General features: G+C 43.0%; 1 protein-coding gene and 1 pseudogene across 1 annotated transcript in view; one reads left to right on the top strand and one right to left on the bottom strand.

Moving 5' to 3' along the window:
- SPMAP2L (sperm microtubule associated protein 2 like) overlaps nt 1-24,404 on the top strand; it is a 72,818-nt gene that overhangs the window by 3,879 nt on the left and 44,535 nt on the right. Inside the window, exon 2 of the mRNA XM_065877241.1 lies at nt 19,769-19,817. Within this exon, the coding sequence (XP_065733313.1) occupies nt 19,769-19,817 (49 nt within the window). The remainder of the gene's footprint in view (nt 1-19,768; nt 19,818-24,404) is intronic.
- LOC136123820 (small ribosomal subunit protein uS17-like) lies at nt 12,583-13,057 on the bottom strand (annotated as a pseudogene).

Here is a 24,404-nt window from a genome sequence, read left to right as displayed (position 1 = left end):
AAGCGGAATCACATACTTTTTATAGGTTTATTTACTCATAGGGCGGGTATATTCTCACAATGATTGGGTAAATGTGGTGACTTTTGAATTCATTGGCTTAGGAACTTTTGTCCCACCTTCTGGCCGTTATAGTTGTCTGTTCATTGTGGCGGTTAGGGCGTATACCTGTTACGGGCAACTGGAAAATTACCCGCTGTCTGGCAAGTCCCCGTCAACTGAAAAACTCCAAGAATTGGTTTCGATAGGGAGAAGGAGTGGCGCACGATAGGGAGAAGAATTGGTTTCGATAGGGAGAAGGAGTGGCGCACGATAGGGAGAAGAATTGGTTTACGGGAACAAGTGAGGGGGTGGAAAGTCCCTAAAGGCCCCACATTCCCCCCTTTTTTTTTTTTTTGTAACTAATTTCAATCATGGAATTTCAGTTTCTTTTTGCGAGTTTTGGTATTGTTGCCTTAGCATTAAAACTTGTACCGTACTAATGCGTTCTCTAATAAAGGCTATCAGGCGATTCAGAATGCATGGTCCAAAAGTTAAAAGCAACAATAAAATAATGAGGGGCCCTAACAAGGTGGAAACTAAAGTAGTAAGCCAGGGAGATTTATCAAACCATGATTGAAACCATCCTTTTTGATTTTCCCTTTCCTGTTGTCTTTTGTCCAGGCGCTCCCTAAGTTTGTGGGAGGAGCAGCATAGCAAAGCCAACATGATTTGGTAGCCTCCGGGTTTGTGGCATTTAAAACCTCAAAAGCCGCCTGGACCAATGAGAGCATTCGGTCCCGGGGGGTCTTGGGCTTGATTGTCATTCCTTTTGGCTCAAGAGTTTGGTTTCTTATCTCTGGTAACGCTGTGGGAGGGGCCAAAGGTAGCAAAGAGTGTCCTATCTCAGGGTTGGGGCCTATAGGAACTGGAGTAGGGGTTTCAATTTTTAGTTTGATGGTCATTAGTAATCCATCATCATATCCTTCTTTATAAAACCTGATTCCCCATGAATGGCCATTTATCCAATTTTTATCTTTTTTTCCTGGTTCACTAAAAGAAATTCTAAGGGGATGGCACCACTTTGAACACTCGGGCACATTGGCCCACTGGGGATTTCCCTGGCTTCTGGTTTTCTGATGAGTGTAGTTGGCCATTACCTTGATAAAGTCCCAGCCAGAGGTGGGTTTCCAGTAGGTGTCTCCTGTGGTTTCACATCCCCAGCTTTTGCAATAGAAATGTTCCTTTCCCCCGCATTGATAATTTAGAGATCGGTGACGATGGAACCCAGGGCATACATAAAAGGAGAGGGCCCTGAGCATGCTTCTCCGATCTTTGGTGGAACAACCCCCCCAAGGGTCTAATCCTTGGCGCCCGGGCGGGGAAGGTTGGGCCGGGACAGCGTGTTGATTATAGTATCCTTCTAGATCCCAGTTAGAGGGGGCTCCCAGGGCCAATTTACAAACATCGGGAAACAGGTCTGGCCACCAGGTCCAAGGGGCAGCGGTATGGCTAACAGACCATATTACATCTCCAGTTTGGGAAATTACCTGCCAGATTAAACGCTGGGGCAGGTGAGGACTAAAATTACTCACAGTCAGTAGGGGTAACAAAGTTAAAGTTATAAATCTGATGATCGCAGAAGCTTGAGCTTGAGCGGGTTGCTGGTCTTTTGGGCTCGCCATTCCGATGTTGCAGATGCTGGTGCGGCCTTCACGTGTGAAGCGTGGATCCACGCAGCGATGCCGTCTACCTTTATAGCCGTGGGGGTGGTGAGCAGGACGATGTATGGTCCTTTCCACCGAGGCTCTAGAGTCTGGGTTCGGTGCCGATGGACGTACACGGAATCTCCGACTTGGAAGGGATGAGCCTCTGCTGGTGTTCCTGGTCGGTAAGCCTCTGCCAGCTGGGACCACACCTCCTTTTGGACCAACTGGAGTCCCAACAGCCTAGCATATAAGTCAGTGTTATTCTGACAGTCAGGACTTAATATTTTCCTTAGCGTAAAAAGAGGAGGTGGGGCCCCGTATAGTATTTCAAATGGAGTAAGATAATAGCGGGAGGGGGTATTTCTAGCCCGGAACAGGGCTAAGGGAAGGAGCACCGTCCAATCTGTACCGCCAGTCTCTATGGACAATTTAGTTAGGGTCTCTTTTAGAGTTCTATTCATTCTCTCTACCTGTCCTGAACTCTGGGGTCTATAGGCACAATGTAATTTCCAATCAGTCGCCAGGTATTTGGCCACACCCTGACTTACCTGGGCGACGAAGGCGGGACCATTATCTGATCCTATTACCTTTGGTGCCCCGAACCGGGGGAAAATTTCTTTTAAGATCTTTTTGGCCACCACAGTAGCTGTCTCCTTCGTCGGGAAAGCTTCTACCCATCCTGAGAAGGTATCTATAAAAACTAGAAGATACCTGTTACCGTACCTTCCAGGGCGTATTTCAGTGAAGTCGACCTCCCAATAGGCTCCTGGGCGGTCTCCTCTGAGCCTTTTTCCGACCTCAAGTTTTCCTTTATGGGAGTTTACCTGTTGGCATGGAATGCACTCTCGTGCAATCTGCTCAGCTAATTTAGTTAGTCCAGGGGTATCATAACCTGTCTTGTGTAGTAGGGACATCATCTTTTTGGTTCCCAAGTGTGTCCATCTGTGAATCTGTTGTAGCATGGATTTTGCTTGTTGAGGAGATAATGTTCCTTTAGTTATGGCTGGGGTACTTGTTCCCCTATCATTTGGTTTCCCAGGACTCTCATCTGATAGTTCTAGTATGATTTCCCATAGAGCCACTTCTCGTGCCACCCTATCTGCCATGTTGTTGCCTCTTGTCACCGGGGTATTGTCCTTCTGGTGTCCGGGGCAATGAATGATGCTGACTTTAGTGGGGAGCATGAGGGCAGCTAGCAGTGCCACTATTTCTTCTTTGTTTTTAATTTCTTTGCCCGCCGAGGTGAGCAACCCTCTTTGTTGGTAAATGGCCCCATGGACCTGGGCGGTAGCAAATGCGTATCTACTGTCCGTATAGATGTTTACCTTTTTGTTTTCTGCTAGTTCCAATGCTCTAGTCATGGCGATTAGTTCAGCCCGTTGGGCCGATGTCCCTTGCGGTAATGTGGCTGCCCAGATGACCTCTTTCCCGTCTACCACGGCTGCTCCCGCCCGACGCTTACCTTCCTCTAGGAAACTGCTTCTGTCAGTAAACCAGGTAACGTCGGCGTTGGGGAGGGGCTGATCCATCAAGTCTGGTCTGCTACGGTGTGCTGCAGCCAGTACTTCCTGACAATCATGGATGACGGTAGTGCTTTCCAGGTCAGGGTCGGGTAGCAAGGTGGCCGGGTTGAGTCCTGTGGCTGAGGTAAACTTAATACGATCTGAGTTTAACAGCAGGGCTTGGTAATGAGTCATCCTGGCATTTGTTAGCCATCTGTCGGGTGGCTGGCGAATTACACTTTCTAATGCATGGGGGGCTGTTATCGTTAGGTTCTGCCCCAAAGTCAGTTTGTCAGCATCTTTGACCAAAGCGGCCACCGCGGCGATTATTTTTAAACAGGCGGGCCATCCTGCTGCCACAGGATCCAACTTCTTTGATAGGTACGCAACCGGGCGATTCCAGGGGCCCAGTTTCTGAGTTAGTACTCCCTTTGCAATACCTTTATTCTCGGCCACGTACAGATGAAAAGGCTTAGTGATCCTTCCCCCGTTCCTTTTTTTAGGGCATTCTCTTGCCCAATGACCTTTTTCTTTACGGTAGGCACATTGGTCCTTGTCTAATGGCCGCCTTCTATCAGTTGTTCGCCCTTCCTGTCTATTTCTGTCTCTACTGTTTCCTCCTCTGACTACAGTGGCCAGTATCTTACTCAAATGTCTTTCTTGCCTCTTATCTCATCTTACCTCACGAGCCTCTTGTTCCTTCTGCTTTCTTTCTTCTCTTTCTTCTTCTGTCTCCCTCTTATTATATACCTTATCTGCCTCTTTTACTAAGTCCTGAAGGGAGAAACCTTGTAGGCCATCCAGCCTTTGTAACTTCTTTCTAATATCAGGGGCCGCCTGGTCAATAAAGGCCATTGCTATGGTGGCCTTATGTTCCTCAGAGGTTGGATCATAAGGAGTGAATCGTCTAAAAGCCTCCATTAAACGTTCTAGGAACACGGTTGGCGATTCCTGGGGCCCCTGAGTTACCTCTCTTACCTTAGCCAAATTCGTGGGGCGCCTGGCCGCTCCATGGAGACCCGCCACCAGAGCCTGGCGATACATTTTCAGGTGCTCCTTACCTTCCAGGGTATTAAAGTCCCAATTCGGCCTGACGAGTGGAAAACCGGCATCAATCTCATTAGGCAACTGGGTAGGTTGTCCATTGGCGCCTAACACATTCTTTCTAGCCTCCAGGAGAACCCGTTGCCTCTCCTCAGTTGTGAGGAGAGTCTGGAGGAGCTGTAGACAATCATCCCAGGTGGGTTGGTGGGAGAAGACAAGAGACTCTATTAGAGCAGTAAGAGCCTGTGGGTTTTCAGAGAAAGTAGGGTTATGCATCTTCCAATTATAAAGATCTGCAGAGGAAAAGGGCCAGTATTGAAGGGGCCTACTCCCGTGGTTATCGGGGGGGCCATATTCTCTAAGGGGTAAAGCAGTAGAATCCGGGGAAACAGCCCTCCGGCTTCTGGTGCCCGCCGAGGGACCCCCCCTTTCCGCCATAACAGGTGGCCCTACTGGTGCGGAAGGATGTGAAGCTGGGGGTCCTAGGGGCGACATGGGATTTAGGGCTGGAGGATAAGGAGGTGGGGAATCTAGAAGAAGCAAATCAGACTGCAGGTCAGGATATATCGCCTTTGGCGGGTCCGGGGCAGCAGATGACTTTTCCGTGTCTGGGGTTTTCTTCAGGGCCAATATCTACGATTGTGCTGGAGCGCATGCAGACGTGCCTGTTGAGGAAACAAAGGGCCGGACCCACGGAGGTGGGGAGAGAACTAGATCTTCCCAGACCAAGATATATGGTATCTGGTCTGGGTGTCCGTGGGGTCCTGTGTTAAAGACCCTAGACTTGACTAGCCCAACCTTATCTAACAAAAAAGATCCTTCGGGTGGCCACCCTGTCTGAAATGTAGGCCACTCAGAGGTACACAGCGTTTGCCATTTTCCTTTCCTTACTTCTACTGAAAGGTTGTGGGCCCTAGCCCTAACTTCGGTCCAGTGGCTTAGGGTAAGAGAAAGAGGAGTCGTCATAGTCTGTCCCATTGTCGTCCGTCAAAAGAAGATAATAGTACAGAAAAACAATAAAATTTCAAAAGACACACATTGATATTGCCGCCGCGAACTTAAACCCGAAACCAACTCAAATTCAGATGGCAGCTTATATAACCTGCCAGAACCAGCCGCCGCGAACTTAAACCCGAAACCAACTCAAATTCAGATGGCAGCTTATATAACCTGCCAGAACCAGCCGCCGCGAACTTAAACCCGAAACCAACTCAAATTCAGATGGCAGCTTATATAACCTGCCAGAACCAGATGAAGGGGAGACAAAATTTGTTTCTCCTTCCAGATGGACCACCAGGGCGTCCCCCGGGGCCCGTGGACACCAGCTTTCGGCACGTCTGCCTAGCCAGGAGTCCAATACAGATTCCACAGCAAGCCCGTTCGCACGGCTTTTTCCTAATGGCGGCTAGCAACAAACAAACGACAAACAAACAGACAATTGGGCTCGAGCCTACCTGATACCTCCGACTCCCGATGTTCTTGTGACCCGGGGGCGAGTGGGGATCCCGGACGAGCCCCCAAATGTTAGACCCAAACGGTCTACGAAGGATTCCAACTCGCCCAAGAACCGCCAAGAGTCGAGAGCCGCTGCAACACGCAAGAGGTTTATTAGGAGCCGATGCACCGGGGTTCCCTGAACCTCACGCAGGAGGCCGATGGGGAACCCCTAAAAGCGGAATCACATACTTTTTATAGGTTTATTTACTCATAGGGCGGGTATATTCTCACAATGATTGGGTAAATGTGGTGACTTTTGAATTCATTGGCTTAGGAACTTTTGTCCCACCTTCTGGCCGTTATAGTTGTCTGTTCATTGTGGCGGTTAGGGCGTATACCTGTTACGGGCAACTGGAAAATTACCCGCTGTCTGGCAAGTCCCCGTCAACTGAAAAACTCCAAGAATTGGTTTCGATAGGGAGAAGGAGTGGCGCACGATAGGGAGAAGAATTGGTTTCGATAGGGAGAAGGAGTGGCGCACGATAGGGAGAAGAATTGGTTTACGGGAACAAGTGAGGGGGTGGAAAGTCCCTAAAGGCCCCACAGTTTCAAGCACTCTAATCTCTAAGCACATCTATCTTTCCAGCTCACTTACTCCTCCTTGTACCCTCTCAATTCTTCAGCTTCGAAGGGACCTCTAATCCACTGATGCTATCAGCTGTTCATTATATACCACTTACTACCTTATGTCCTTCTGTCTCTCCTTACCTTAGTCCATAGTCTACCAATGGAATCACTTCCTTGCAAGTATTAGCTCCCTTGTCTCTCCCTCTTGTCATTCTTGCTTAGTTAAATCCAATTCTTGCCTGCACTTGAAAAGATGCAAAAAAAAAAAAAAAATGATGACAAGGGAAAACAAACAACTGTGTTGACTGATCTTTAAATCCATGACCTTGAACTTCAAGTGTGCTTTCATTGCTCTCAGTGATTGTGCAGCAATCATACTACATTTCCCTAATCAATTCATTTGCTAACATGGAACCTACCAAACTACCAGGATCTATACATATATACTCTACCTTTTGTCCTGTTAATAATAGACAAGCTGTCTTTGTTCTTACCAGAGGCCATTCTCTCAACCTGTATGTTGAATCCTATTCCACCTAATTTTAAGCTCTTTGCCCCTAAAATTAGCCCCTCTCTTTCCCACATCATTTTATTTCCCTCTCCACTGGATCATTCCCATGAGCACATGAACATGCAGGAATAACTCCTATCTTGAAGAAACCAAACCTTCCCTTAATCCCATGTACCCCTCCAGATACCACTCCTATACTCTGCTCCTTTTTAGAGGAAAATTCCTCAAAATAGTTTATGAGTTATTGTCTCCATCCTCTCTTCCCATTCTCTTGAGAACCGACTTAAGCTTTTATCCCCTCTACTTAGCTGAAGTTGCTCTTGTTGAGATCACAGTGACCTCTACCTTGCCAAATTCAATGGCTAATTCTTCATCCTCATCTTACTTGTTTGATACATTCACTCCCTGTTTCTTGGAAGTCTTTCTCTACTTGACTTCTGGGATACCACTTCATTGTCATCCTACCTCATTGAATGCTCCTGACTCAGTTTCCTTTGCTAGATCATCTTTGTTTTCCCAGCCTCTAGGTTGAAGTGGGCGATGGCTCAGTTCTCTCAGATTCTTTAGAACTTTCCTTGCTCCCTGGATGATGTCATCAGTTCTGTGGCTTTAACTGTATGCTGATGACTTCCCAAATTATCTCCAGCTTCCATTTCTTTCTTGAGCTCCAGAGTTTTGTAACCAATTGTCTCTTTAACAACCCTACTCGAATATCTAGTAGAAATGTAAAATTTAACATATCCATAACTGAACTCTTACTTCTGCCCCCAAACTTGTACTTCCTCCACTGTTCCCCATTTTAGCAAATGGCATCACAATTCATTCATCCAGGTGCTCAGGTCAAAAACCTTGGAGTCATTCTTGACACCCGTTTTTCCCTTACACTTTGCCTCCAAGCCATTAGCAAACCCTAATTTTGAAATATGTCATGACAGTGACCATTCTTTTTTTTTTTTTTTTTTTTTGGTACGCGGGGCCTCTCACTGTTGTGGGCTCTCCCGTTGTGGAGCACAGGCTCCAGACGCGCAGGCTCAGCGGCCATGGCTCACGGGCCCAGCCACTCTGCAGCATGTGGGATCTTCCCGGACCGAGGCACGAACCCCCGTCCCCTGCATTGGCAGGCGGATTCCCAACCTCTGAGCCACCAGGGAAGCCCGACAATGACCATTCTTAACATCCAAGCATTTGTCACCTTTGTAAGCCACTATCATCTCTTGCTTGGTCTGCTTCAGTAGCTTCCACTCTTGCCACATTCATGCCTTCCCCACATCATTTCCACCAGTTCATGGTTCATGTGGCCGTCACAGGGATCCCTTAGAACATAAATTACACACAACTCTCCTGCTCTCACCTCTCCAGAGGGGGTTCTCATCTTGCAGAGTTTGTAGTCTAAAGTCCTACGTAAGCTTACAAGGCCCACATGATCTGACCTGCCTCTCCAGCCTCGTGTCCCACCACTCTCCCCACTGTCTCTGCCCTCCAGCCACGTGGGCCTCCTTGCTCCCACCTCGATCATTCACCTGCTTTTTCCTCTGCCAGGACACTCTTCCCTCAAGTATTTGTCACCTCCTTATAAAGGTGTACCGGATCACTCTGCCAAAAATACACTCTTTGGTCTGCTCATGTTTTTAAAGTCCCACACTTTTGTATTCAACTGCCTACTGGACATCTTCATTTGGATGTATCATAGGCACCTCAAATATAATATGCTTTGAGACAGAAGTCTTGACTTTCCTCCCAATCTTGTTCCTCCTTTGGTCTTCCAACTGAAGACTGAAGATTTCCCCCCCGCCAAAATCTATTTCTGCCTGATTCTTTTTTCTTCACCCTCAAATCCAATGCATCCAATGTAAGTTCTCTTTGTTTTCTTTCCAGACCATTTCCTGAATTCATTCATTTCCTCTGCTACTTGCGGTCATTTACGGTCATCATCCCACTCATCCTGCTTACAGTCATTTCTCACCTGGATTTCTATGTTCTCCTCCTGAGTAGTCTCTCTGCTTCTGCTCTTGTTCCCTTTCAGGTCTTTACTACCTTAGCCAGAGGGGATATTTTAAAAACCAAATTGGATCACATCGTTCCCTTACTATATTATCCTTCCTGTGGTGTCCCATTGCTCTTAGGATAAACGCAAACCTTTTGTAGGGGTCTCTAGAGCTCCACGGGCTCTCTGACCTCACTCCCTACCACTCTCCCTACTGCTCACTCTGCCCCAGTCACACTGGCTTCTTTTCTCTTCCCCTAAAAGGCCAATCCCATACTTGCTCCTGCTTCAGAATCTGCATGGCTGGTTTTCTCTCCCTAGATGTTTATTGTTTTCCTAGGATCATCTCATGGTTAATTCCTGTTCAGATCTCAGCCCATGTTTTTAAAGGGTGGGAAAGCCTACCTTTTAGAGGGCCTTGCCTGTCTGTGCTGCCCCAAAATAGCCCCCCTGAAGTCCCGGTATAGAAAATTTTCAGACTTTGCTTTAGAAAGGACTACTTTAAAGCTTCTATCTTCTGAATTTATCTTCTAGATTTTCCTTGTTAAAAATTCCAGTAAGTCTTTATGTTAATTCAATAAACAGCGAGTATATTTATATATTATTTACATAAAATAATGTAAACATTAGGCCATGTGTAGTCAGCATGTCACCATGCCCCTCTCACTCAAACATTCCTTCATATGAAAGACGTTTACTGAGAATATACTAAGGCACTCTTCTGTGTCCTGTGAGGGTGTTGAGATGACTGAAACATGGCAGTTTTGGTTGTGTGCACATTTAAAAAATGTATATTGTAGTGTAAGTTCCATCATTCTAACACCTTACTAATGTGTCGTCACTAATCATCACTGTCGCTGTTAAACTTTATTGAGCACTTACTATGTTCAGGGCATAGGCACTGAGCTGCAGATGAATAAGACGTGGATCCCATCCTTGGACTGTCAGTGCGGTTGGGGAGGCCAAACACACCCTCAACACATCCCTGGCATAGAAAGTAAAGTGGACTGGAGTATCCTGTAGGACCGTCACTTCATTTTTCTGAGTTAAATGGCAGTACTGACCTCTTTTATGGCTTCTGTATTGAATCATAATTAGAAATGTCTCTTTCTACTTCTAGGTGATGAAAGAATTCACCATGGGTTTTCTTTTCTTAAACATTGAAATCTTTGATCCGTTTAGAATTTATCCTGGTGTATGGTATGAGTTATAAACCCAGCTTTCTTAGTGCCTACTCAGTTGCCAGTGCTATCTTGACACAGATGAAATCGGGTGAAAATGAACATGAAACATATATTTGAAACAAGAGAAAAAGGTCACAAAAATGCAGACCGAGGGGGTGTGAGAGGAGACACAGCTTAATAGTTAGCTTGGTGATGTGATATTTTTGAGCTCTAGTTTGCACGGAGGTCCCAGTTTTTGTTGTTATTGAACCAGCTGGAAGGGCTTGCCCTCTTCCTGCCTCTGCCTTCTCACCCTCAAGCAAAACCCTTTCCCACATTCTCCTTTCTCTTGCCCAAATGACCCTGAGCTAAGGCAGTGGGGAGCTGTGCCTAGGAGAGGATTGAGGAAGAATGAATAGTAGTAATGATTATATAGCTTAATCTGTCATGTCAGAGAACATCCCAATGTTTGTTTACATGGTCATGCCCAGCATAGACCTGGACTGCTTTAAGACCGGTCTTCAAAACCATAGTGTAGGGCTTCCCTGGTGGCGCAGTGGTTGAGAGTCCGCCTGCCAATGCGGGGGACGCGGGTTCGTGTCCCGGTCCGGGAAGATCCCACATGCCGCGGAGCGGCTGGGCCCGTGGGCCATGGCCGCTGGGCCTGCGCGTCCGGAGCCTGTGCTCCGCAACGGGAGAGGCCACAACAGTGAGAGGCCCACATACTGCAAAAAAAAAAAAAAAAAAAACCATAGTGTACCTAAAAACAAGCACAAATTTTACTTCAGAAAGCTTTGAGAAATAACCTAGGTCTTACCGAAGTACCTTCAAGGGAATTCTACCATCTAACACAGAGCAAATCCTGCTGAAATGTTCTTGAGGCACATCCCTTCCCAAGTCCCAGTCACCATGACAGCTGTTCCCCACAAATACCTTTCCTCTTTCTCTCAAGCTGCAGCTTGCCTCTCTCTTGCCCGCCTGTGCCCCCTAGTTCTGTCCTGAGAGGTGTTCCCTGCCTTTCCTTTATAGGTCAGTGGTATCCCGTTCGTACCTGAGGCTGAGCAGCTCACACATGGGCTCCTTAAGGAGGCAGGGTAGAGGGCAAGTGGAGAGTAGTTATACTTTGACATTTCATCCTTATCGTGTTACAAAACGCTTTACTTCTACATGCAGTGGGAATCCCCCGTGTAGGAGTGCCTCAGTCCCCATCAGGGAAAAACAGCTTTTTAATCATGCTTCCTCCCAGCAGATGGCAGCCTTCCCCATCAGATGGCTTGGAGCACAAGCCAGATCATCCCACTGTTGGCTCCAGTGGCAACAGGAGCAGTGTGGTTTGTTTGCTACGGAATAAAATACAAACATCTAAAGGGCATAACACAGCCATAACGTTCTGATTATCTCTTAAAGGGAGATGCTATTCATCATTCTGCTCAGAATCCTTTAGAGGCTCCTTCCTGTTGGCCTTATAATAAGAGCCAAACTCCTCCAGGGCTCATTGTGATCTGGCCTCACCACAAATCCTGCTCTCCTTTTCCTTGCTCCCTTCCCTCCTGCCACCCTGACTGCTGTCTTGCTGCGCCTTTCTCTTAATTTCACCTCAGGGCCTTCACACTTGCTGTTTCTTGGTCTGAAATGCTCTTCCTCTCTCATTTCCCTTTCTCCCCTCTCCTATATCTGGCCCTTTCTTGTCTTTCATTTCCACAGGTAGAGTGTCACTTCCTCCGAAGACGCTTCCCTATCTCCCTAAACTAGGTGCCCCCTTCCTTCCACGCAGTGAACGTCATGCTAGTTTATCTTCTTCCGGTGCTCACCACTGTCTGAAATTGTTCACCTGCTTATTGTCTGTCTGTCCGCCTGAAAGGCGAGCTGCTTGAGGGGAGGACAGGGACTTTATCCTGACCCTTCTCTAGTCCAAAGCTTAGAACGTCGAGATGAATTCCGCATAAAAGTCATTCATATGGACGTGGTCTAGATTCACCCAGTCGTCGTTATTCAGCTCACAGCAACTTAGGTCCATTGAGTGTCCTACGTATTTAACACCATCTCATTTTATCTTTAAAACAACCCTTTGGTGTAAGTGCTATTTGTGTCCCCACTTTGCAGATGAGGAAACTGAGGCAGAGAGGAGGTAAGTGACTTGCCAAAGGCCACACACACAGTAACAGAGCAGAGATTGGGCCCAGGCAGGCAATCCCACACCCTGCTCCGCTTCACCACCACACTTCTACCTGTGCTAGGTGCTATGGGTGACAAGGGAAGTAGATAGTGAGGGGAAGGAGCTCAGCACGGTGCTTGGCACATTGTAAGTGCTCAATAGATATTATAGTGTTTTGTAAATAGTGGGCCTGTCTATTCTATCTATTCAACTGTGTATGTTATGTGCTGTGAGGACTACAAAATAAAGCAGTCTTTCCTCACATGTTTGCAAGTTTAGGGAAATAATATAGACATAAACATAACAAAATATGTAATTAGAGCCCAGATGAGTGATGTGGCCTTCAGTCCAACCATAACCAGACCCTCTACCTCTACATACAATTATCTCCCATTCTTGTACCACCCTGCAAAGTTTTGTTTTGACTGGGAAAATAATTTTATTTTGTTTAGCACAGTGGGCAGGGGTCCAGTCTTAGAACTTCTGGAATTGCATCTTGGTGCCAGGAGCCTTGGAGACCTTCACATTGAAGCATACCGTCTTGCTCAGGGGCCATCCCTCACCCACTGTGTAAATGTCGCCGATCTGGATGTCCCTGAAACAGGGGGAAAGGTGCACGGATGTGTTCTTGTGGTGCTTCTCGAAGTGGTTGTACTTTCGGATGTAGTGGAGGTAGTCTCGACAGATGACAGTGGTCCTCTGCATCTTCAACTTGGTCACTAAGCCAGACAGGATTCTCCCTCAGATGGAGAAATTACCAGTAAAAGGGCATTTCTTGTCAATGTAAGTGCCCTCAGTGGCCTCCTTCGGTGTCTTGAAGCCCAGACTGATGTTCTTGTTGTATTGCGGGATCTTCTCCTTGACAGTTTCTCCAAGCAGGACCCCTCTTCTTATTTTGAAAGATGGTCAGTTACTTTCTGTAGACACGCTCAGTCTGAATGTCCGCCATCTTCCAAGCTGCCTGAAAAAAGGTTCTGCAAAGTATTTTTGTCCTCAATTTACAGATGAGGAATCTGAGACTCAGCATTTGTCTGTGGGCATGTAGTGGTGGGACCAGCATTCAAAGCCCTGTTAGTTTGATCCAAAGCCTGTGAAATACTGCAGTGGCTATACAGGAGAAAAGAATGGAGAATGGAGAAAAGAAGCACTGCTGTTACTCTCTAGGAAAAAGGAGCTGGGAAATATTTTAGGAACAGGGAGCGATAGTGGAGTTGTACTCAGGAAGATCTGCCCCAAGGATGGATTGGATGTTTGAAATCCTGCCCCTGCCCCCAAAGAAATGTGAATGCTTGAACACTGCTGTGCCTGAGTCACGGCTCCACCCACATACTGGGGGTTTCAATTTGAGCACATAGTAGAAGAGGGAGCTTGATGCCGCTGGAAAGGACACTAAACTAGGAGGTTAGTTCTGGTTTTGTCATAGCTGCATGTCTGTTTCCTTCCTAGTGAAATGAGAATTCTAGTGCTGAGAGTCTGGATTTTAATACAGCTGCTTAATTTGGTACAGCAAGATGTTGCCGAAATGAGATTACTATATATTCTTGAATATAAGGAAATTTGGGAAAACTCTGGCCAATTTGAATAGATAAACTTTTAGGAAGAAAGATAGATAGACAAATGTGTATTTAGAAAGGTGTTAATTTAGTTATACCTATAAAATTAAAATAACATTAAAATCAATGATATAATTTAGAAATAGTTCTTATTTCTAACGTTACATTTCATGGAAAAGCAGTTTTATTCAACTTTTTCATTTGCATGCTTGACATCACGAGAGTTACCTTTTGAGTAATTTAACACTTTTTCCAGGAAAACCATTTTTATTTCTTAAGTTATTTGAGATAGAAAATTTAAGAGTTTTATTATAGAAATTTTCAAACACACCCAAAATAGAGAATGTTATAGTGTACCCCCGTATACCCATCACTTAGTTTTAATAATTATTAACATTTTGCTAATCTCATTTCTCTTACCAACCCTCCCTACCCCCCCCCCCCACACACACACACACACATTTTGGGGCCTCCTGTAGGGCACGTTTTTTTGTTTGGTTGGTTTTTTAATTTAATTATTTTCATACAGCAGATTCTTATTAGTTATCTATTTTACACATATTAGTGTACATATGTCAGTCCCAGTCTCCCAATTCATTCCCCCCACCCCCTGCTGTCCCCCCTTGGTGTCCATGCGTTTGTTCTCTACATCTCTGTCTCTATTTCTGCCTTGCAAACCAGTTCATCTGTACCATTTTTCTAGCTTTCACATATATGCATTAATATACGATATTTGTTTTTCTGACTTACTTCACTCTGTATGACAGTCTCTAGGTCCATCCACGTCTCTACAAATGACCCAATTTTGTTTCTTTTTATGGCTGAGTATTTTTTTTTCTTGAAGGATAAATTTATTAATTCATTGAACAAATACTTATGGTACCAGGCATTGTACTTAACAGCACAGTTCCAGAAGCTGCCCTGTTAGTCTGATTCTGCCTTTGCTGGGGAACCTGTCATCTGCTTGTGCAACATCACTCATGGGCCTTATCAGACAAGTTGTTTTAAAGAAAATACTAGACACCATTTCATTTTGCCCATAAGTATCTTATATGTCTTTCTCATTGCTAAGGACTTTAAAAAACCCATAAATTATCATGCCATTATTTACACTTAAGATTTACAATTATTCTTTAATACCGTCTAATACCCGCTAAATATTTAAGCTTCCTTAATTGTCTCAAAAGTGTATTTTTACAGTTGGTTAGTTTGAATTAGCCCTCACACAAGGGCCACACATTGTCTCTTCTCTGTTACTCTTTTTTTTTTTTTTTTTGGCTGCACTGAGCGGCATGTGGGATCTTAGTTCCCAGACCATGGATGGAACCTGCACCCCCTGCAGTGGAAGCACAGAGTCTTAACCACTGGACCACCAGGGAAGTCCCTCTGTTACTCTTTAACACCTACCCTAATCCTCTCTCCCTTTTTCAAACACATTTGTTAGAAACGTTGGGTAAAATATACCATATTCTGAATTTAATTTGTTCTTTGTGATGTCTTTAACTTTCTCTTCTAGCTCCCCTTTTTTTTGCAAAGCATATAGATTAAGAGGCTTGCTTAGACTGAAAATAGTTTCAAGCAAGAATTTTTCATAGGTGGTGCCATGCTTGGGGGCATAGGTGTCAGGCTCTGACGTTTGTGGTGGTTCTAAGATTGATGAGTGGATTCAGGTGAGGTTGGCTCAACCCCTCCATGGTAAAGTTCCCCATCCACCTTTCACCAGATGGTTTCAGCAGCCAGTTTCGTTCTTTGCCTAGATTCCATTATATCATTAGGGATAAGATAGGCACCTTTTGAACCTGTGTTTGATGCTGTCACTAGAAATTATGTAACAAGCCATCAGAACCCATTCATGTAATGTAACAGAACTTAAAAAAAAATTCATTCTGTAGCTGTACTTTTTTTTTTTTTTTTTTTTAAATTTCTAGAAGAATCTCTAGGTCTAAGGTTATGTGTATTTTTACAGCTTTCTTTTTTTTTTCTTTTTTTTTTTTTAAATTAATTTATTTATTTATGGCTGTGTTGGGTCTTTGTTTCTGTGCGAGGGCTTTCTCTAGTTGTGGCAAGCGGGGGCCACTCTTCATCGCGGTGCGCGGACCTCTCACTATCGCAGCCTCTCTTGTTGCGGAGCACAGGCTCCAGACGCGCAGGCTCAGTAATTGTGGCTCACGGGCCCAGTTGCTCCGCGGCATGTGGGATCTTCCCAGACCAGGGCTCGAACCCGCATCCCCTGCATTGGCAGGCAGATTCCCAACCACTGCGCCACCAGGGTAGCCCTGTAGCTGTACTTTTATCTGCACAATACAACTACCTCATTCTTTGTGTTTCTATTTTGCTTTTTAAAATGATGTTTAATTATTTAGAGCAACATCCAATGCTTAGGATTACAAAAGCATATCCCCAAGAATAATTATTAAATCTGTTTTAAATTTCTTTACTTCGTCCCTCTTTTTAAATACTGATTTAAATTTAAATTGTAGGGAGAACTCTATAATTATTTTAGCATTAATTGAAGTTGTTTCAGGCTGATATGTTTTCGTTTCTCATTTCTTTGTTGGGAAAATAAAGTAGTTGAGAAAGTGTCTCATAAGATGAGATTTATAAGAACTTGCATGCAAGTTAACCTCGTTTCTGAGGAATAATTTTTGGGAACAAAATCTTTCCTTATACTCAGTTATTTATGGTACTCTACTGAAAACTTCTTTTTTAAAATTTATCATGGTTTCATGAAACGCATATATATCAAGAGTAAAGTTTAAAGAAGGAAGAAAACTAAGAAAATAGGATTCTCTTCACCTTTTCATTCTCAAGTCCTATAATTTATTTTGTGTGTGTATAACACCGTTGAGACCTCACAAGAGAAGTTTCTTTCAGATTTCAATGTTAGGAAAAGTTGATGTTTTTTGCTTTCAATGGTAGAATTAGAATGTTCAGATATAACTGTACAAGGCTTTAATTATACATTCTTCCTTTTGTTTCATTTTATTTTCCTTTCTCTTCTCCCTCCACTATTTTTCTATCTCTCCTTGAATTTTTCATCTTAAAACAGATAATGTCCTATTGTAGTGTATGCGTTTATGTAAGCAATCTAAAATTCATTTATAAATGAGGGGAGGGTATAAATACATAAGGAAACCAATGAAAATACATGTGAGTACATGATCACAATTAGGTTCTCATTTCATTAATTTTCATAGGTGGAATCTTTAATAGTAAATTATTGGGTTGGCCAAAAAGTTCGTTCGGGTTTTTCTGTAAGGTGTTGGAGAAAAACCCAAATGAACTTTTTGGTCAACCCAATACTTAAACTTTACAATTACTGAAACTGAACAGTTACTTAAACTTTTTTTTATTTACAGAAATTTAAGCATTTAAGATAATTAATTTTTAAATTTTTAGGATTATAGCTATGATTTATTGTGTATTTACTATGTTTTGGGCACTATGCAGAGTGCTTTACACGTATTATCTTATTTAACTTTCAGACAACAACCTTTTGTGGTACATGACAGTGAGAAAACTAAGGTATGGAGAGCTTTAGTAAACTTGCTCAAGATCAGAGGTTAGAGCCAGGATTTGGTTCTAGGCAGTCTGATTCCAGAGCCAGTGGTCCTATCCATTAAACAATATTATAGTATTCCCTAAAGCTGTTTGCTTCAAAAAATACCAGTGCTTGTCCCACCCCCTGAGGTTGTGACTTAACTGGGCTGGGACCCAAAATTTTTAAAAGATTTCCAGGTGATTCTAATGGGCAGACAAGTTTGGAAACCATTGTAATACTGCTTTGCTTGGGACATAGCTGACACAATGGCCACCTGAGAGCTATTCCTTCCTGCCAGTTGATGAGATAACATCAAAAATGTGTTTCTAAAATGAAGCATGAGAGCTCTACCTGTGGGAGAAATTACAGCATGAAAGGGCAAAAGGAAATAGCATAATTCATTCGTATTACCAGCATTTGTAGAAGTTATTTTAGGATTGACTCAGCGTTTTATTGACTCTGACTTGTGCATATAAAGCTGGAAACCAAACTTGGTGATGCATCAAAATCCACAAAACAAGTGCTGTATCTTTCATGAGGGACAGCATGACTGTGTACAAGGGCATTTTTGTAGACTACTCTCCCCTCTTCCTTAGGTCTGAGTCAGTTTAGCCTTAAAAGGAGAGTAATAGAAAATAGCTGAACTCAAAATTTTCATTTACTTTTTTTTTTTTTTTTTAAGGTCATAGCCTATCTCCTAGTGGGCTGTAAACTCCTTGTGAAGAGAAACCAACCGTATCTTATAAATTTTGTTCTCTCAACTTTGGCACCAGGCTGCACATACTAGAAACCCAATCAATACCTGAGTGCTGTGTTTCCTACAGTGCTCCTGCACTGATGCACTAAAGTTGTAACTAATAATTCTACCATTCATCTACTGTCTGCATGTATTATATGCAGGGTGTTTTACATACATGTCACTAATCTTTACACACACCTACCCATTATCCTCCTATCTGAGGAGAGGAAACTGAGTCTCAGAGAAGTTAAGGAATTTGCCCAAGATTGTACAGCTGAGTAAGTAACAAAACTGGGGTTTGAGCCACGTCTGTCTGATGCCAGAGCACACCCACTTTCCTTTACCCCAAACACTCCAGAGGGTGGACTCCCAGACATGATTAAAAACTCCCAAGGAGAAACTGTCTGGAACAATTTGTCATAATGAGGCCTATTATCATAGGCCTTTGGATAATTTGGCCTGTATGATCGCCTATATTTTCCCATAGTAAAAAAAAAACTTCATAACTTTTTTTTAAGATTTAATTTTATTTATTTTTGGCTGCGCTGGGTCTTTGTTTCTGTGTGTGGGCTTTATCTAGTTACGGCAAGTGGGGGCTACTCTTCACTGCTGTGCGCGGGCTTCTCATCGCGGTGGCTTCTCTTGTTGCAGAGCACGGGCTCTAGGCACACAGGCTTCAGTAGTTGTGACACACGGGCTCAGTAATTGTGGCTCACGGGCTCTAGAGTGCAGGCTCAGTAGTTGTGGCACATGGACTTAGTTGCTCCACGGCATGTGGGATCTTCCCGGACCAGGGATCAAACCCATGTCCACTGTGCCACCAGGGAAGTTGCTCTAAACATGAATTTTAATTTGCTTCCATTTTGTCTGTTTTGAATAGTTCAGGTGTATCCAGCTTTCTACTGTTAAAGATACCACCATTAACATTTTTGTGCATAAATCTGTGCCCACAATTGGAATTATTTCTTTAGGGTACATGTTTAGAAGTAGAATTGGATTAAGGAGTATAAGCATTGCTGACTCGTACTACCAATTATTTTTCACAAAGTGTACTGATTTAAATATCCACCAGCAGCATGCAAATACTCATTTCATCTTACCCTTCCAGCATTGTTTTTTTTTTTTTTTGCTGCTCCTTGTGGCCTGTGGGATCTTAGTTCCCTGACCAGGGATTGAACCTGAACCTGTGCCCCCTGCAGTGGAAGCACAAAGTCTTAACCACTGGACCACCAGGGAAGTCCCTGCATTGTTATCCTTTGTAAAAAAATTTTGCTCATTTGATAGTTCTTAAAAATCTCATTTTTTATTTGCATTGTTTTGATTACAAGCAAGTTTGAACTTTTTCTTATGATTATTAGCCCTTTGTGTCTCCATAGATGAATTCCTCTTCTTTGTCCATTTAACTTTTGACACCTTCCTTAGTGTTTTCCTTATTCATCTATCCTTTTATACTCTTCAGTTATTAAGACTATAAAGCCTTTATCATTTTACCAAATATTTCTCCAAGTTTTTATTCTAAGTTTTATTTTTTGACACACAGAAGTTTTGTTTTAAATATTTTAATCTGTATGTTTCCTCTGTATCTTTTGTCACCTTTAATGCAGATTAAAATCCAGTGATTAAGTAGGTATTCTCTTATTTTTGTTCTAATTCAGTTTTTTTTTTAACTTAATCTTTGATTTACCTGTGGTTTACTTTGATAAAGTAGTGTGATATATTTAATTTGGTCTTTCCCCTAAATAGTTACTTTTCCTAGCTCCTTTATTTATTGATTTGTGATGGCTATTTTTATCATATATTTGATTCTTACTAATCTAATTTTTGCTTTTACTTTTCTTTTTGCAGATCCTTGTCCCTCTGACTTTGTAAGGAAATGGTAAGACTATAGATATAGTACCATTTTCCCAGACTTTACTAGCTGAATGGGGCACTCAATCTGGGGCATTTGAGGTGAAAGCCTGTCTTGGGGGTTTTGAGAAGATTCCTATGCTTTCCCTTTGTCATAAGGCCCTTTTCTCATGTTAATTCCTGTGGGAAAAAGGAAAGAAGAGAGATAAAGTGATTAAAATGAAGATTTAGGAGAACTCTTCTTATATTCACTCAGTGCTTACTTGTTTGCTCAATGCTATGTGTGTCACATAACAGGGCTGAACCTTTAAGGGACTTGGGATTCTGCACTGACAATCTCATGTCATAGATTTTGTGAAGCTCCAAGTTAATGTATCCCAGTCTCCTCTTGCCTCTAATTCAAATTCAGTAGCTAATGAAATTTCAAGAAAGTGACCTCTATGAAAAAAAACGTGTGTATGTGTGTACATACAGTGTATAAACTAGATGCCTCCTGAAAATAAATGCTTACTCTTGGTTTGGCTAAGATATACTTAGAAGAGGTAACAGAATAGAATCATTAAAGAGAAAATACCAAGGGTTCATATCAATGGCTCATATAGATGAGAAGTAAATAATATCAGATTTTATTTTTATCTACTCTTTTAATAAGTCAGTTAAAACCATTCATATTGTTTGTTTAACATTTACATTTATTATTATTAGTTAGACTTATTCTAAGGTCGGATCTTAACAGATGGCACCACGAAACAGAGGAAAGCTTCAAGTGAGCTTTATTAGGGAGCGCTCCCGGGCGAGGTTCACTGGTCCGAGAGAAAGGGGACAGAGAAGTCTCACCCGGGCGAGGGTTGGGCAAGATTTTATAGGGGAAGAAGGGAAAGGGGTGTGGTGAATCTGGGAGGGAGCAGGGTATTCCTTATTTGGTGGTCTTTTCGGGTATCCTGGGGGACCGTTGGTCCCGCCCTTCAAAAGGCGGGAAGGCTGGGCTGTGTTCAAAGTCCCCAGGTCAGTTCCTGGAACTGGATGGTGCGGAGAATTTCGGTCTGATGCAACCTGTGAATCAGATTGTGTTCCCCTGCCTCGGGCCAGTTGGCCTTACACTTATTTTGCATCTTCTATTTACTGTGCTTTCTAGTTGTTTTTTCCTCACCTCTTTTAGGTATTAAATACTACTACCTTATTATTTTTTTATTTTTTTTTCTTTTGCGGTACGCGGGCCTCTCACTGCCGTGGCCTCTCCCGATGCGGAGCACAGGCTCCAGACGCACAGGCTCAGCGGCCATGGCTCACGGGCCCAGCCGCTCGGCGGCATGTGGGATCTTCCCGGACCGGGGCACGGACCCGTGTCCCCTGTATCGGCAGGCGGACTCTCAACCACTGCACCTGCAACCTTATTTTTATGTAATACTTTGCTGTTTAAAAAGATTTTTTTTCTCACAAGAATCCTGAGAAGTCAATAAGGTAGATATAATCAACTAGATTTTACTGAGAGAAAATGAAATTAAGAGAAATTATGTCACTTTCCCAAGGTTGTATGATGGCTGAGTAGAAGATCTGGTAGAACTAACATTTACTAAGTATTACTGAATACCCACTTAAAATACCAAATTACTTCAAATAAAGGTATGCTGAATGAGCAGACTCTCCAATTACTAGATAGTGAAATCGTTTACACCTGGTAAGTTTTTATACTTAAAAAAACTGAAGGGCTTCCCTGGTGGCGCAGTGGTTGGGAGTCCGCCTGCCGATGCAGGGGACGCGGGTTCGTGCCCCGGTCCAGGAGGATCCCACATGCCGTGGAGTGGCTGGTCTCGTGAGCCATGGCCGCTGGGCCTGCGCGTCCGGAGCCTGTGCTCCACAGCGGGAGAGGCCACAGCAGTGAGAGGCCCGCGTACCGCAAAAAAAAAAAAAAAAAAAAAACTGAAGAGAGTGTTGTTTTTTTGTGCTTGTTCGTTTGTTTTGTGGTACGCGGGCCTCTCACTGTTGTGGCCTCTGCCGTCGCAGAGCACAGGCTCCGGACGCGCAGGCTCAGCGGCCACGGCTCACGGGCCCAGCCGCTCCGCGGCATGTGGGATCTTCCCGGACCGGGGCACGAACCCGTGTCCGCTGCATCGGCAGGCGGACTCTCAACCGCTGCGCCACCAGGGAAGCCCAAGAGAGTGTTTTTTAAATGTTTTTGTTTTTGCTGTTATACTACTTATTGCTTTTGTTTTATTGCTTAATTTGGTTTGATTGTGTGAGAAAATAGTTCTATCTCCATTTTCTATCCGTGTCCCAGTCCTCTCAAATAATCTTGTTAAACAAATGTGCTGTACCTGATTGTTATAAAAGAAAATATTTTCTGAATATAAGCAAAATAGTCAAGTGTAAAAGAGCATTTTGACTGAAAGAATTGTTTAGTTACCCAATCAATTCAGATCTGAAATCATTTCCATAATTGTTGCTATATAAACATATATTTATTGCTCTGCACCTAAGGTAAGGATTTCCAAAACTTTCTTAGCTGTTGTCAAACTATAGGAGACTAATTATCAGTGAAGACATGGAACACCAAGGGAATCCTCATCAAAAAAAATTTGCCTTCAAGAGTTAAAATCCTTCGACCACATTCTCTTGTTTCTGCACAGGATCACGACTAGACATTGTGAGGTAATATGATACCCGAGAGAGAAGGGAAGCCTGCCTTAAGATGAAGAGATGTAGGTTGCAGATGTAGCTATGGTGACATAATGCACAATAAGTGAATGAAAAGGAGAGATATTAGTCAGACCTCCACATAGGATTAGCAGATGTTAATGAGATAATTTGCAATTGAAGTAACAATCCAATTTACATATCTATAGGAATAAACGAGGAAACTGTCAACTGTCTTGTGTAAAATGATACATTAAAAGAATATTGTTTAGCTGATGAAGAAAAGGTAGGGAGGGAAATCTTGGCTTGGAGGTGATGATGGGAGCCAGCAGCTGACTTGCTTGCAAAGATTAATATATAATAAAATGTTCTGTCTGCACTAAGGCTTGCTGTTTTCCTCTACCTAGCCACCTCCCCTGGAAAGTTGGCTCAGGCTGTCTCAGCAGGGCTCAAACAGTACCTACATGTCAAAACCATTCTTTTATTGAGTAAGGGTGTAGTTTTTTGGGTTTTTTTTTTTTTCCTTCTGGCAATGGACAGTGTCTTCATTGTTTCCTGACAGTAACATGTCTTAGGGAGTGCATTGTATCAATTACATAGCAGATCTCAAACTTTCACCACGAAAGGATCTTTTGGTTATCTCAATCCACCACCACGATTTCATGTTTGGAAATATTTTTTGTTGTTATTGTTCATTATATTTGTTAACTTAAAAAAAAATTAAGGACATGCAAAAGTACTAAACAGAGTCTTCTATCAGCGTGAAGTAATGTATGGAGTTGACATAGTTCAGAAACAAATTTGGTGTTTTGGGGAGCCTCAACAGCCTGTTGGTGGTGTCAGATTCCATTTGATATTCTGAGATGTTCTAAAGGTTGTGGACTCCCATTATTGTCTTCATAGATCTCCTAAGGTTTGGGGAACTTTAGGCTGGGAACCCTTGAGGTAAGCATCAGAGTAGTCCTGAGGGACAAAATGCAGATAGGCTAGTTGCAATAGGAAAGGGGGTAGTTAGAAGAGTCCAGAATATGACACTGGGGGAAAAGGGTGTAGAAGCGGTATACTGTTCTTACTGCCTTCAAACCTGTATTTTACCTAGCAAACTCTTTGAGTGATAACACAGTTTAAACAATCTTAAATGTATTACTTTATCTGGTTTACTGATGGTTCCATGATTTTCCCTTATAAGATGCTTAAACTCAGTTTATATTTTAAACAATTAAATACCAATTCAATTCAATTAAATTAGCATTTACTGAGCATTTACTGTTATACATGCAAGGTATCATACTAGGTGCTGTGAATGAGAAAGGAAAAAGGAACTAACATTTATTGAGTACTCACTCCATGGTTAGAATGTGCTATGTACATAACCCTCCAAGATGGATATAGTTATTTTTATTTACAAATGAGGCTAACTGCACTGGCCTTCTGTTATTTTTCAGACATATAGGCTTGCTTCTGCCCCAGGGTGATTGCACTTGCTATCACTGCTTCAATGGGATGATCTTTTCTTGAAAAGTTTATATACCTTATCCTTGTTCAAATATAAGCTGATCAGTGATGCCTTCTTTGACCACCCTATTTAAAATTGTAACCCCGTTCCCCTCTACATACTCCTCATCCCCTTACTGACTTTATTTTTCTTTGTAGCTCTTATTGCCACCTTATATACTATGTATTTATTTTTTCATTATTGTCTTTCCGCCCTGACTTGAGGGCAAAGATTTTGTCTGTTTTGTTCCCCTATATACTCTCAGTCCTAGAACACTACTTGTTACATAGTAAGTGCTCAATAAATATTTGTTGAACAGATGAGTGAAAGCTGAGAGAATTAAGTAACTTGCTCCGGGATAAGAAAATAGCACTTCATTTAAAAATAAGAAAACACAGAATATCCATTGTTGGTACTGGAATAATAATCTCTTACATGAGAAAAATGGTTGGATCAAACGTTCCATGTTTCTAAGATTGAGTGCTG

This window comes from Phocoena phocoena, chromosome 5 (genome assembly GCF_963924675.1).
Source record: "Phocoena phocoena chromosome 5, mPhoPho1.1, whole genome shotgun sequence".
In the NCBI taxonomy this organism is placed as follows: domain Eukaryota; kingdom Metazoa; phylum Chordata; class Mammalia; order Artiodactyla; family Phocoenidae; genus Phocoena; species Phocoena phocoena.
This window is presented reverse-complemented; position numbering and strand designations above follow the sequence as displayed.